This window comes from Brassica napus, chromosome C8, assembly GCF_020379485.1.
Source record: "Brassica napus cultivar Da-Ae chromosome C8, Da-Ae, whole genome shotgun sequence".
Taxonomy (NCBI): domain Eukaryota; kingdom Viridiplantae; phylum Streptophyta; class Magnoliopsida; order Brassicales; family Brassicaceae; genus Brassica; species Brassica napus.
This window is the reverse complement of record NC_063451.1, coordinates 15,677,875-15,693,808: the sequence shown is the minus strand read 5'-3', so window position 1 is coordinate 15,693,808 and position 15,934 is coordinate 15,677,875. Positions and strand designations below refer to the sequence as shown.

At 33.3% G+C, this 15,934-nt stretch overlaps 3 protein-coding genes across 3 annotated transcripts; 2 read left to right on the top strand and 1 right to left on the bottom strand.

The window, feature by feature from the left end:
- The first annotated feature begins 307 nt into the window (after nt 1-307).
- On the top strand, nt 308-1,177 carry LOC106361527. Its single transcript, XM_013801278.3, has one exon. It carries the CDS (start codon nt 688-690, stop codon nt 1,066-1,068), a length of 381 nt encoding a protein of 126 aa, XP_013656732.1. The 5' UTR covers nt 308-687; the 3' UTR covers nt 1,069-1,177.
- Nucleotides 1,178-12,649: 11,472 nt separating this feature from the next.
- Nucleotides 12,650-13,083, bottom strand: LOC111210630 (protein app1-like). Its single transcript, XM_022711161.1, has 2 exons — nt 13,070-13,083; nt 12,650-12,980 (listed from the first exon to the last, which is right to left on the bottom strand). The coding sequence occupies exons 1-2, from the start codon at nt 13,081-13,083 to the stop codon at nt 12,650-12,652; spliced, it is 345 nt and encodes a 114-aa protein (XP_022566882.1).
- A 1,279-nt stretch (nt 13,084-14,362) lies between these two features.
- Nucleotides 14,363-15,350, top strand: LOC106361528. The gene is made up of 2 exons (XM_013801279.3): nt 14,363-14,848; nt 15,081-15,350. Exon 1 carries the CDS (start codon nt 14,435-14,437, stop codon nt 14,813-14,815), a length of 381 nt encoding a protein of 126 aa, XP_013656733.1. The 5' UTR covers nt 14,363-14,434; the 3' UTR covers nt 14,816-14,848; nt 15,081-15,350.
- Nucleotides 15,351-15,934: the final 584 nt, after the last annotated feature.

Here is a 15,934-nt window from a genome sequence, read left to right as displayed (position 1 = left end):
AACTTTATAACTTTACGATGAGTTTACGACGAAATATGCATTCGTCATAAAGTGTTTCTTAGTTACTCGTAATTTTATTAGGACAATTTTTTTCTCGTTACAGACACGTTTTCTTGTATTGTTTAAGGAAAAAGTAAAGAATATTGTTTATACATTAATATTAATTTATGGTTAGTTTAATGAGTATAGTATATGTTTAGATGAATTAACTTATTTTTTAGATTTTGAAAAATTATTCTAATGATAACACATTAAATAGTTTAAATGTCATAATTTTTTTCAAATAATATATAAGAGATATATTTTTTCATCAAAAAAAAAACATAAGAGATATATTTATAAGATTAACTTTTTTCACAGATTTCTTTTAGTTTTTGTAAAATGCAATAAATGTTAACGTGTACTTTTATTCTGTGTGACTACACCAATAAGTAACAGCAGGGAATAAAATAATAGTAGACAAAAAAAAAAGAATCGAAAAGAAAGCAAAGAGCTGTGATTGGGCTACCAAGAAAATTAAAATGAAGATAACCTTATCTAAAGAATCAGACTTCCAAGCTCAGAAACTGCCACGTAAGACACATATCTCCCACTACTCATATGACCCATATCTTATGTTTCTTCTCATAGAGACCAAACTCACATTGCCAAACAAACTCGAAAAGAAAGAAGAGGAGAGAAAAAGAGATGGCTTCTACCTCCGCCGTGTCATTGTTCATGCCACTCACCCAAAACCGATCGCCGTCGTCGACAAAAACTGTAGCCTTACGCAAGCCACTATTGCCTTTCAAGCCATCTAAGGCGTCATCCTCCTCCTTAGCCATGCCTTCACGGAGGTTTCAAGTGAATGCATCTAACCTGAAAATGGAGAAGGCTGTGAGCGGCTTAGCAGCAGCAGCTCTCACCGTTTCAATGGTGATCCCTGAGGTGGCTGAAGCCGCAGGCTCTGGAATCTCTCCCTCTCTCAAGAACTTCTTGCTTAGCATTGCCGCGGGAGGAGTGGTGCTCACGGTCATCATCGGTGTGGTTGTTGGTGTCTCCAACTTTGATCCTGTTAAGAGAGGCTAAGGACGAGAGATATCTGTCTATCATTATAGTATGATAATGATTTATCAATTCATGTAATAATGAACTCTTGCATTCTTCTTTTTCAAAAAAAAAAAAAAACTCTTGCATTCTTCTTCTATCTTATATTGACAATTCCCCATTGGTCTCAAGATTTATTTTTATCTCCAGAACTTATAATATATTAGAATAATACGAGAAAATAAAATTCTGTATAATACGAGAAAATAAAATTCTGTCACTAATACAGTCCCAAAAAGGGAACCATCCCCATGTAGTAAACCAAACACGCAAAAACGCTTCTTTAAGCCACTGGGATTTCAGGGTAATCTGTGGCCGTAAGTGAACCTTTCCCAGAACAGGTGTGTAGTTAACATCTTTTGGAGCATAGATGATCACAACAGCAGGCAACGGCGGTCCAAATTTTCCCTTGGGGCCCCAGTCAAGCATCACCTTCACCTTGATTCTGTACTGTTACAACTAACGTAGTTTATATATATTGATACCTTGCAATATTTTAGCATTCTGAGCTGAAGAAATCAAAGCATTTCAACTTTCAACTAATAAGGTAAGAAACAGCCTGGCTATTTCAAGAATTTGGTTATCAAAAGATCATGGTTAATATTTTAGCCTTCTGAGCTAAAGAAAAGGGTAATTTCAAACCCAATTCCTATTTGTGCTTTAATTAAGTCATATATTTGAATACACTAAATGTTGATTCTGGATGCTTTCTCCAATGTCAGCCAGTCTTGCAAACTTGGTGATCTCGGCTATCCCTTCTGAAGTTTTCAACCATAAAATTTTATTAATAGATATACGACAACGCAACTCGCTATTTATGAATCATATGAATGAGTAGTTTTGCAAGTGTTTTGGAAATAGGATCAAATGACAACCACTTGTCCCTAATGAAAAAGTTTTGCTTCGCTGAAACCAAGATCTCATGGATGCATTTTGAACGATCGAAGAGTAGTTTTATCATGGAGGTGTAGTTATAGTCATAGAGCTGGAAGACGGACAGTAATTTCTTTGGTTCTTTTGGACCAGATCGGCTCACCCTCGTCTTAAACTTAAAACTCTGATATGGGTGATGAAAAATCTACTTCAACTAGGATTTATCCAAATGATTTAGAACCAAATAGTCTTCAACTGGTCAAACTAATCGAATATAAAGAAGAATGGTCAAATCTAGCTTTAGAATATGATGAATTTATAAATTTATGTTCTGTGTTCCTCGAATAGATTAACATTATATGCTCATTATACTTTTGGAAGCTGATCGAATCATTATCTCGAACGAGAGTGTTACAAAAATATCTCACAAAAGAATTTTAAGTAATATATAACAGATTTAGACCAATTCATTTATCGTCAATTGATTTTAAGTTAGAAATTTATAATAAGCCTAAATTTAAAATGGTATGAGAGTCGCACCATGTTGGGCCACTCTTTGCATATTATTTCATCAATTGTCTACGTGAGAGAAAATGTTAATGAATGAATGAAAGTCACACCTTGGAAATTGCATAAATAGTTAACCAATATATAAAGAGATATAATCAATATAGTTATCGCTGATTAAATTTAAGTTGGAAATCCATAAAAGCACATGAAACTTAACAATTACCTACTTAGTAATCTAAGATATTTGATATACTAGTCCATTTCCAAAGACTTTCAAACCTCGAGAGAGAGATTTAAGTGAAAATCTAAGACGTCCTGGAAATTTATCATGTTACGCCCAGAGCTTTAACCTAAGCTCCACTTGACAAAAGTATTTCTCTTTTGGCCATTGAGTTCCAACCAAAATCTCCACTTGACCTGTAATAACTAACATGTCTTAATCTCCCTCTTTGATCATACATCAACGTAGAATCTCATTCCATCATTCATTTGAACTAATTATCTCTGATTTATTCAATAAAAATGTTCTGAGTTTTCAAAAATCATAAGTTCAGCATTGTGTCCTTGGTTTAACTTTTGAATATGAACTAACACTCAAACAAAGGTCCAAGCAAGCCTCGTGTAAATTGTTTTTTTCTGAATTTTTTTGAAATGATCGAACTCTCGTAGTATTAGAACATATCCACAGATAGAACCCCCAATGAATACCTTACCAATAAAATAATGAAATATAAAGTAAAAGTAGGAGGGGAGGGGGGGGGGGGGGGGGATAAGAGTTTTTCATTTGAAACTTGTCAAGAAACTCAAGAAAATTCTCCTAGACATATGTTTTTCATTAATTGGATTATCTTTCTTCTATAACTTAAAGTTTAATTAGATAATTAGATTTTGATCCTTTCGAAGTTTGGAATTATTTTTGTTTAAAAAATTATTTAAATTTATGTATATTATTTATTTGGAGTACTTCTTGAAGCTAAATATTGAATTTAAGAAACGTTAGAATCATTATTCTATCTTGATTTCCTTACTTTAAATATTTAAAAATTAGATGAAATTTCATTTTTAGTTTATTAAATGTGTATAATTTTATCAAATCTGTTAAATAAAACAAAAGCCTTAATTTGAGATGTTAACATATTCATATTTTATATTTGTAAAAAATAATTATAAAAACATATTAATTTTCATCGTCATTCTATTCACTAATCAGTACTATAACGAAATATCATAATTTTAAAAATATTTTATTTTAAATAAACTAATCATTATAAGTTTAGTATATTTAAGTTGATTTAAAATATTTTGCTTTACGGAAATAATGTTAAAGTTGTATTTAGATATAACTATATATTAATCAAACACAATAATTTTTTTTATGTGTCTTGAATTTGTTTTTAGTTTTATATTTAACAAACTAAAATTGAGATGGAGTAATTAATATTTTAACATGTCGCATATTGGCAAAATTTTGTTTTATAATTTTTTTTATAAATGAGTTGATGTATTTGTGGAAACCGTCTAGTATTTGATTAATATATTGCATATTCGATGAAATAACCCATTAAAATCTATAATTATAAAAATATCAAGTGTATCGTCAAACACTATAAATATCAGTTATTTTTTAATATTTATTTTTAATAAATATCAGTTAATTTTTAATATTTTATTTTTATCAAGTAAACATAAATATATATATATTCATCCAATATTTATTGATATTATTTTTAATATCTATTTTTTTTAGAAAATGTTTTGTTAGATTAAGTTATGATCATTGATTTAATATTTACTTTAATAATATGTAAATAATATAAATTAAAATTAAAATTATTCATTTAATAATATAAATTCTAGAAATTTTTGTTATTTTGTGTGTACAGTAACTTTAATTTAATTTTTTATTTATAAAATAATTAAAAGATAAAGTTTTATGTGTTTTTATTATCTGATGTACTAAATTATTAACGCTTTAATTATACATAAAATACTATAAAATTTATTTTATGTGTATAATTGGAGATTAAATTAATATTAATATATAATAATAATTTAATATTAAATACGAAAATATTTAGTTATTTAGATATTTTTAAAGCTTTAATACTATTAAATGTAACTATATATATATATTTATATGTGAAACAAAAAAATATAGTAAGATCTATTAATGCAATCTTAGAAAAATTGTTATGAATATGTTTTTGGTTATTTCCTTTTAGAATTCTTTTTTATATAGGATGAAAATGCCTTTAATGAATTGTAAGGAAATATTATAAATACAGTGGCATTTTCTGTAACATAAAGTTGTTTTCATAGTTGTGTTTTTGTTTTAATGGTATTAGTTATTTTATGTTAAAATAATATTATTATTTTGTTTGAGAGTATCTTAACAATTTATAATGAGGATGCTCTTGCCACTTAGTCCAGTGAAGATGGTTTCTTACAAAGATAGAATGCGACTAAGGCTGTTTTCACCAAGTATTCAGTCATTGTTGAATCTTAAAACTTTTTTTTTGTCATCAACTTATACATTCATATTGACTTTGTGAACCATGTTGGAAGATCTGCATCCATGTGAACGACGAAGGACGGTTGCTTCCTTACAGTGTGTGCTAGGCTGTCCGCCTTGGTATTGTGCGTTCTTGAAACATAGATGATCTCTGATTGGAGGAAACTTTCTTTCAGGATTTTTAAATCTTCCAAATAACTTGCAAAAGCTGGTCATTCTTTTGGTTCTGAAACCATCTTCACCAATTGAGAACAATCTGTTGCAAACGTAAGCTGAAATTGCCGTAAATTTCTCATACATTCCATTGCCCAGATTAGTGTTTCCATCTCTGCATGAAGAGGAGAGAGACAAACTCTAACATTTCTCGCCCCGATCAGTCCATCAAATCCTTCTAGCGTACTTAACCATCCTTGTCCGGAGAAAATATCATTCTCTTTCCAGGAACCATCTGTGAAACACCATATTCCCGGAATTGCCGGTAGTGTCGTAACCTCCACGTTTTGTGCAATCCTCTGTTCTTTCAATATATGTGCCCTAGCCCACAATGTTGATTATGTTTCTGCCCACTTAAGAGTTTCCCTAGGATCAATATCCAGGTTGCTGAAGACTTTATTATTCCTTACTTGCCAAATTTATCATAATATCCATGCAAACTGATGATCATCCATTTGAGGAAAGACTCTCCAAAAAAGATGATCCATGTTTGTGAAAAGAGAAGATGTTGAGAAAAAAATATGGATTTGATGGTATCTTCGAGAGAGCCCAAACCTGAAGTGCTGGAGGACATTCGAAAAACACATGATTTATCGATTCCTCAGAGGCTCCACATCTTGCACAACATATGTCCCCTTGTAATCCTCTTGCATATAGATTTTTCTTGACTGCTATACATCCAGTCACCAATTGCCATAGAAAATGTTTTAACTTTGGTGGACACCTTATTTTCCAACAGAACGCCTTTAATACATCGACTGTAGGTCCAAAGAGTAATGGCGGTCTTTCCTTGTCTGGATAAACTCGTTCTACCTGATATCCAGATTTAACTATATATTTCCCATTTTTTTGTGAAATGCCATCCATCCATGTCTATCATCTGAGTCTTGCTCAGTGGTATACTTTCTATAATTTTTGCATCTTGTGGGTCCACCAAATCCCTAATCGCCTGCAAGTTCCAAGTTCGCGAAGTGGAATTAATGAGAGAATCCACTGTGAGGTATGGGTAGAAATTGTGTTGGTTTTTATTGACTGGTCTAGGGCGAGTGGTTGGGAGCTATGGATCGTTCCATACTGAAATAGATGATCCTGATCCCACCCTTTTGATTATTCCTTTGCTTACCAGAGATCTAGCAGATACTATACTCCGCCAGCCATATGACGGAGAATTTGAACGGATCGGTTCTAGGGGTGACGCATTCCTGAAATACCGACCTTTGAAAACTCGAGAAAATAAGGTGTTTGGCTTCTCTATCAGACGCCACAACTGCTTAGCTAGCATCGCTGTGTTGAAATCAGTTATATCTTTAAACCTCAAACCTCCATCATCCATATCGACACATACTTTGTCCCAAGATTTCCAGTGCTTACCGCTTGTACTTCCCCCTGGGTTCCACCAGAATTTTGCTACCGGACTCGTCAGTTTTTTAACGGTTGCCTTATGTAAACGATAGCAAGACATCACGTGATTTGGTAATGCCGTAACCACTGATTTGATAATCACTTCTTTGCCTCCTTTTGTGAAAAACCTAAAAGTCCAACCGTTGACTCTGTTTTTTAGTCGGTCCAGTACAAAACTAAAAACTAGTATTTTGGAGCCTCTGAGATTTTCTGGTAAACCTAAGTAAGATCTCATTCGTCCTATATTCTGGATACCCAGGATATTCCTTAACTCTTGTCTGGCCGATTCTTCAATTTTGTGGCCAAATTGGATGGACGACTTATCAAAATTTATAAGTTGTCCTGATACTGCCTTATATTCCTTTAAAATCCTGAGAATGGTTTGGCACTCCTCTTTCTGCGCTTTATAAAAGAAGAGACTGTCGTCTGCAAATAGTAAATGAGATATCGATGGACATGCTCTAGCTACCTTCATTTCCGTTATTTGTTGCCCTCGCTCTGCCTTTTTTATGTTTGTAATTAAAGCCTCAGTACACAAAATGAATAAATAAGGAGATAAAGGTTCCCCTTGGCGTAAGCCCCGATGTGGGACAATGAGACCACATGGTTGACCATTCAGTAGAACCCGATACTGAACTGATGATATACACTCCATCATTAGTTTAGTCCAGTGAAGATCAAACCCCATATTCTGTAGTAAGGCCTTGATAAAATCTCATTCCACTCGATCATACGCTTTACTCATATCCGTTATAATCGCCATAAACTTTTCCTGACATGCCTTATTGGTTCTCAATCCATGGAACATCTTCTGAGCGATAAGAATATTATCAGAAATCAACCGTCATGCAACAAAAGCTGATTGAGTTTCCGATATGAGAGAAGGGAGGCATGTTTTCAACCGCTGATACAAAACCTTTGAAATAATCTTATACCCCACATTACATAGACTAACTGGCATCAGCTCTGTCATCCTGGTGGGTCTCTCCGTTTTTGGAATCATACAAATGTTAGTAATATTTAACCTTGGATCCAAATCTCTAAAAACCAGAAAATTATTCACCATGTCAATCAAATCATCCTTAATAAAATGCCAAGAGTGTTGGAAAAAAAGAGCAGTCATGCCATCTGGTCCTGTCGCCTTCTCTGGATGCATCATAAACAAAGCCTCTTTGACCTCGGATTCGGTTGCTATTCTTAGCAAGCGTTGATTCATCTGAGGTGTAATACCGGGTGTTACCTGTGTGAGAAAATTATCAAACTCTGATGGTGCAGTGGTACTAAATAAATCTTTAAAGTAGTCTACTGCCACCTTTTCCACCCCATTGACCTCTGTAATCCAATTTCCAGCAGCATCATTTAGCCCCACAATCCTATTATGTACCCGCCTTTGCTTGGTTAAAGCATGATAGAATTTTGTATTGAGATCCCCAGATGAGTACCACATATTCCTACTTTTCTGATGCCAATATTCTTCTTCATCCTTATATGCATCTTGTAACTTCTTGGATACTTCCAAAATATCCTCCTGTGACATGTTATTATCTGTTTGTACCTCTTCGAGAGCTTTCTGTAAATCATTTATTTTTTTCTTTCCATATGGGGGATTATTTTTTCGCCATTTAGCAATTTCATGACGACAATTACCAATTTTTTCCACTATACCTTCAGATTGTCCTTCTCTATAATTTGACCAACCCATTGTAATTGAATCCATAAGTCCTTCTTGTCCAATCCATCTCTTATCAAATCGAAATTGGCATTTCCTCCTCGAAACTTTATCTTCTAATTAGGCCACCACTGGACGATGATCAGATGCCACCATCCTTAAATATTCTGTGTAAGAACATGGAAATAGAGTGTGCCACTCCTCGTTTGCTAAAGCCCAATCTAGACGACATCTGATCATCACTGTTCCTTTTCCTTTTCCTCTTCTTCCTTGCCATGATATTTTGTTTCCCCGAGCCAGTAACTCCAATAATCCACTGTTCGTATCATGTTGTTAAAAGGAATAAATGAATCTGCACTTCTCAAAGATCCTCCCTCTTTTTCATGGTTTCTAGTGATCTCATTTAAATCACCAACAATGAACCAGGGTTCGGATCGTGAGAGCCCATACCTAGTTAACCTCTCCCACACTTGTTCCCTTCGTTGTTGAACTGGGTCACCAGACACAAAAGTTAGATAAACTACTTTTCCAAGAGCCACTGCTTCCACATCTATTATCATGTTGCTGGAGTATAAAATTTTGACTTGATACTCATTATTGTAAAAAAGAGCTAATCCACCACTCCTCCCAACTGGGTCCACTGTAACCAGGTTATCAAATCCAATATGTGATTGAAAGTTTTGGACAAACTCTAAATCTTGCTTGGTTTATGATAAAAATAAAAAAAACTGGTTTATGTTTATACCAAATTTTTCTTAGATAACTTGATAGTCCAATTGCTTCCCATCCCTCTACAATTCCAACTAAATACTCTCATTTAAAAAAAAATATTTTAAAAAGCCTTTCCAAGCTAGAGAAGCAGGTGTAAAGAAACCTTATATGATGAACAATTTTATACAATCCTGTGAAAAATGATGTCATGAGATACCCATATTGCAAACCCGATAACCTGAAATATCGCATTATCTTTGCCATTATAAACTCAAGGACCCTTCAAAATATTAGCTCCTTGCGAGAAACCTCTTATTTGACAAGCTCCATAATTTTCGCATAATATCTTGTTTGAAAACGTGAGACATGACAGTCCCAATCGAGCTTATCTATCGGCCTTTACACATACATGACGTTCCCTACTAACCAGTAAAAGATGTATACAATCAATCATTATCCATTGACTAGCCTGCCATGAACGAGACATAGAAGAAATCAGATCATCTCCTTCTCCTCTCGTGTTACTTTCCACCGTCCTATATACGTACCATATGCTTTGACTTAAAGAGGTCATGCAAGCAGAAGTATCATCCCATGCTGACCATAAGAATATATAGTGTTTGTATTCTGCAACTTCCAATTTAATTCCAAACACAAATAGTTCTCGATGTTTCCAGCGCCCCTGTACACCGCCAGCGTAACCCTTAACATGATTCTCCTTGAGTTGTTGAATCCTAAATCTAGTAATCTAGTTTAGCGACTAATCAAACAAAAATAAAGAGATTTAAGGCTCAAAGATTTTGTAAATGGAAGTGTTTAAACTATTTTCTGAAGAGGAAATATAAGAAATGATAAACAAGTAGTCAATAGCTTTCTCTCTCGAAGTCGTTATGATGCCTTTCTTCTTCATTGGATGCTCATATATATATATATATATATATATATATATCCTTCCGCTTCTTTCCTTCCGTCTCGTAGTGACCATGTCAGGGAGATGTTTCGGCAGTCATCGTTACCCTTGTTGCTTGTGTAAGTCAAAGTGGTTGTTTCTGGCTTTGAGCGAAGGTAAGTGCAGTCTATGAGTAGCTTACTGTTTGAATCGTCCTTCTTTGCGTGCGGGGAAGTTTACTCCTCGGAGCAGGCCGCACTACCACTGTTAGGCTTCGTTATCTATGCCCAATTCTCGTTCCTAAACAAGTACATTTACAATATATAAAGCAAAAACATTGTAGTTCCAAAAACATTATCATTACACATAACGACCCGAGAATCAACTGGAGTTAGAACATGATTAATGAGAGATTCTTATAATGTGATTCTTAGCGGAATATAAGAAACTATCTCTTAACTTTTAACTAAAAAAAAGTTAAGAACCGGCTCTTATATAAGATATTTAAGAGCCGGTTCTTAGTTGTTTTAGTTAAAAGTTAAGAGACAGTTTTTTATATTCTGCTAAGAACCTCACCCTAAAAATCTCCCATTAATCATGCTCTTATATATATATATATATATATAGATATATATATATCTTGTTGTTGTTTTTCATAAGTTTTTATATTTTGATTTTCACAAACTCTTCTTCTTTGCATTTAGGAAAACATATCTTCACCTTGGTGATAAACGCCCTTTTCACCGGTTCATTGATGCCGATAGACCAATTCCATTCTTTCCGCCAAAACAATAAAAAATAATTATTTATATTTAGAAAATCAATATTATTAAATTATGAACATGTCCCGTTGATATTAGTTCAGTCCAATTTAAAATAATACGGCATCAATATATAACTGTTTATATGACTAATTACATGCATCTAAATAACAAAGCAGTTTTATGACCACTAATGTCCTGTTTTTAAGGAATATTATTTATTTGCCATTAGACTTTTTTTTACAAAATCAACTGCCGATACTTTTTATAATTTGATGTATTGTAACTACTCCTCTAATCATATATTCTAGGGATCCACAACTCTTACCTATAAAAATAAAAAACTCACGTTACAAAATATTTACGAGCCTGCGCAAATAAATGACTGGAACATATTTGACTAAATCTATATAATAACTATAACTAATTTTCATTTTTTTTCTTTTACTGCAGCTAATCTATATTTGTATAACATGTAAGTTCCTTTGTTTATTTCGTATGAATCATACAAAATAGATGGGACCCATTTCTCTCAACTATTTCTTTTATAGTTATAACTAAATTATCAAACCAAAAATCTTTACAGTTTTTTGGGAGCAAATAGTAACATATTTTATCAACATTTTTCCGTTATATTAACTTGATAGGTTTAAGATTCACCTTCCTTTTTTCTTTCAACATAAATTCATAGTCTTTGGACTGACAGAAATAATTTATTTGAGATATATATATACTTTATTTTAATATAATATATTTTACTTTTATCATCTGATATATTTTACCCGTATAAGAAAAACCAAAAATATATTAACACACAAAAAAATATTATAATAATTCTATTAGATCTTAAAATTAAGTAGGTCTATTTTATTTTATTGTTATATCTTTTCTGATAAATAGATTTTAAAAAGTTCAGGATATCTGTTATATCTGGTTCGGATTCGGATATTTTTTAACTGAAATAACCAAACTTTCCGACTTAGTCGGGGTATTTATATCCAAATTACATAAATTTACCCAAAATAATTAAAAATAACCAAAAATACTTATTAGATATGGTTCAAATAAGTTATTTTGATCTGAAAGTAACCATGAATACAATTGATCTGGATATTTTGTTTCTAAAACATCCATTTTTAATCATAAATACCCAAAATAACTAATATATTTTATTTATAATTTTAGCTTTAGGTATGAATATTATTATAAGTATAATTATAACTTATATACATGTTCGGATACTAATTCGGCTCTCGGGATTTTCAGATTTGATATAGGTTTTCCGATATAGCAATTTAAAATCCATTCAAGTATATAAACTAGGTCTAATCAGATCTAGGATGCTGACTTTCGGATTGATTACGAGTCAGATTTTAGGTACGGATATTATTAACTAATTACTATGATAACTCAAAATGTTATATAAATGTAAAAAAAATACCCTTATTTTATTCAAATCTGATTACATATTTTAAATCTTTGTCGCCTATATTTGCATATTATTCTAAAACCTGATTACATATTCCATAGTCGAAATTATTTTCATCTGAACATTATATATATATATATATATATATATATATATATATATATTGTAGAAATATATTAGTTTTGTTGTAGCATTTAAATGCAAAACAGAAAAATAAAAAATACAAATTTATATCAAATAAATTTACTTTGTTCCGAAAACAAACCCGCGCTTTAAAGCGCGGATCAAAATCTAGTATATATTTAAAATTAAATATTAAAAAAAAAATTCCTGCAAAACATTTAAACCTTGTAGCGTGGATATGTCCTGGTATGAGATTCCAGTTGGAATGTAGCTCGATGAAATATCGCTTAGTTGTGTTGGAAATGCTTCTCGACACTTAACCGTCAAGTCAAAACCTGCAAAATAACATAAAAATACTAGAAAACTTGAAAAAAAAAAACAAATTAAAATGTACCAGAGTGTTTGGCGGTCAATCGGGGTCCAATACACATAAATCTTCTCGTCCTGGTTGGGTGAGAAGGTCCAAGACGGCTTACTGAGCGTACGGAGCTTTGGATGGCACCATCAAATCCGGATGAAGACCCGAAGCAATGTGAGGCACAGCGGGAGGAACCAGAGGCGCTGCGGGAGCAATCAGGGGTGGTGGTGGTGGACTTGTCTGAGACTGAGTCTCCGGAACTGAAGTAGAAGCGGAGGAACTATAACCTGATATATCTCCGGGAGCAATCGGGTGTGGTGGTGGAGCTGTCTGAGACTGAGCTTTCGGAACTGAAGTAGAAGCGGAGGAACTATAACCTGATATATCTTCGGGAGCAATATAGGGTGTCGTGGTAGTGGAGCTGTCTGAGACTGAGCCTCCGGAGCTAAAGTAGAAGCGGAGGAAATATAACCCAATTTATCTCCGGTACCGAAGGTCTCACTATAATGTGGACAATTATTCTTGCTTACTCACTCTCTGGGAGCCATCTACAAAAAATAGTTATAAATAATTAAATTGGTCATCATATATAAACTAATTATGTTAAGTAATCTATTTTGTACGTAACCTAATCTAATTCTTGGACCTAAACTAATTCAATTAATCTAACAAAACTAACAACAACCAAAGTTTACTAAGAAAAAACTAACCTTTAATTTTTCGCAGGGAGGAGAGAGCTTAGGAACCTAAGAATGGCCGACGAGTTGGGGAGAAATGGGTTGGGCTTATATAAGAAATAATGTTTCCTCGTAAATTCATCGTAAATTAATGACGAACTCACAAGGTCCATGTTTTTTTATTTATGATGAATTTAGTAGGAACCGCATTTTTTATTTATGATGAATTTAGTAGGAACCACATTTTTTGTTTACGACGAATGTAGTATGAACCGTGTTTTCGATTTACAATGAATTAATGGTTCATATATTTCACTACAAATTAATGAGTTTTCAACTTTTCGATTTACGACAAATGCACGGGTAATATCTTTTATGACGAATGAACACGATCTTGCATTTTCAGGTTTACGACGAATTCACTAGCATACCTTGAATCCCTAAACCGTAAACCGTGAATCTCTTAATACATGTGGTTGACAACGAATTAACAATGAACAATCGTAAATTCGTGGTTAGTTAACAACATATTAACAACAACTTCTTCGTAACTCAGTTGTAAAGTTGTAATATACTCAGTCGTATTGATTTTTTATTTTTCTAAAAATTCTAAAAATCATTTTAGTGATAACATATGATATAAATCAAATGTCGTAGTGTTTCTCAAATAATATTAAGAGATATATTTATGGGCTTATTTGTGATATAACAAAAAAAAAGTAAAATTAGTTTTGTAGAAAGAGAGTAGAGAGAGATAGGAAGAGAGAAAAGGAAAGAGGGTGTGATTATGGTTATATAATGAATTATGAGTTTTTGTTTGTTTATATCACCTAATTTCCCATTTATAAAAGATAATTTTTTTTTGACAACTATAAAAGATTAATTTTCTGGCAGTTTTCTTTTAGGTTTTTTTTTTTTGTAAAATGCAATAAGTGGTAAAGTTTACTTTTTGTTTTTGTGATCACCAATAAGAAAGAGTAGGCAATAAAATAATAGTAGACAAAAAAAGAATCGAAAAGAAAGCAAAGAACTGTGATTGGGCTAACAAGAAAATTAAAATGAAGATAACCTTATCTAAAGAATCAGACTTCCAAGGTCAGAAACTGCCACGTAAGACACATATCTCCCACTCCTCATATGACCCATATCTTATGTTTCTTCTCATAGACCAAACTCACATTGCCAAACAAACTCGAAAAGAAAGAAGAGGAGAGAAAAAGAGATGGCTTCTACCTCCGCCGTGTCATTGTTCATGCCACTCACCCAAAACCGATCGCCGTCGTCGACAAAAACTGTAGCCTTACGCAAGCCACTATTGCCTTTCAAGCCATCTAAGGCGTCATCCTCCTCCTTAGCCATGCCTTCACGGAGGTTTCAAGTGAATGCATCTAACCTGAAGATGGAGAAGGCTGTGAGCGGCTTAGCAGCAGCAGCTCTCACCGTTTCAATGGTGATCCCTGAGGTGGCTGAAGCCGCAGGCTCCGGAATCTCTCCCTCTCTCAAGAACTTTTTGCTTAGCATTGCCGCGGGAGGAGTGGTGCTCACGGTCATCATCGGTGTGGTTGTTGGTGTCTCCAACTTTGATCCTGTTAAGAGAGGCTAAGGACGAGAGATATCTGTCTGTCATTATATTATGGTAATAATTTGTCAATTCATGTAATAATGAACTCTTGCATTCTTCTTTTTCAAAAAAAAAAAAAAAACTCTTGCATTCTTCTTCTATCTTATATTTTGACAATTCCCCATTGGTCTCAAGATTATATTTTTTATCTCCAGAACTTATAATATATTATTTTACCTATAAAAAACTTATAATATATTAGAATAATATGAGAAAAAAATATTCGTCACTAATACTGTCCCAACAGATATGAGAGAACCATCCCCATGTAGTACACCAAACACGCAAAAAGGCTTCTTAAAGCCACTGGGATTTCAGGGTAAGCTGTGGCCTTTAGAAGAGTTTCCCGGAACAGGTGTGTGGTTAACATCTTCCTTGGAGCATAGATGATCACAACTGCAGGCAACGGCGGTCCAAATTTTCCCTTGGGTCCCCAGTCAGGCATCACCTTCACCTTGATTCTGTACCGTTACAATAACTCACAGAGTTTATATATATATATTGGAATATTCTAGCATTCTGCACTGAAGAAATCAAAGCATTTCAACTTTCAAGTAACAAGGTAAGAAACAACCTGAGAATTTCAAGAATTTGGTTATCAAAAGATCATGGTTAATATTTTAGCATTCTGAGCTAAAGAAAAGGGTAATTTCAAACCCAATTCCTATTTGTGCTTTAAGCCATATATTTAAAGACACTGAAGTTGATTCAGGATGCTTTCTCCAATGTCAACAAGTCTTGCAAACTTGGTGATCCGGCTATCCCATCTGAAGTTTTCAACTATAAAAAATTATTACTAATAGATGCACTACAACTCAACTCGCTATTTATGAATCAAATGAATGAGAAGTTGCAAGTCCTTTTGGAAATAGGAGAGGACCTTGACGAGAACTACTTGTACCGAATGAAAAAGTTTTTGCTTCGCTGAAACCAAGATCCCAATGGATGCATTTTGAACGAGCTAAGAATACTTTCAGCGTGGAGGTATAGTCATAGAGCTGGAAGGACAGTAATTTCTTTGGTTCTTTTGGACAAGATCGGGTCACCCTCCTGTTAAATTTAAAACTCTGATATGGGTGATGGAAAATTTACTTCAACTAG

Bases quoted from the DNA above. Each gene is read 5' to 3' on its own strand.
- LOC106361527 (XM_013801278.3), top strand. From the start codon at position 688: ATGGCTTCTACCTCCGCCGTGTCATTGTTCATGCCACTCACCCAAAAC.
- LOC106361528 (XM_013801279.3), top strand. From the start codon at position 14,435: ATGGCTTCTACCTCCGCCGTGTCATTGTTCATGCCACTCACCCAAAAC.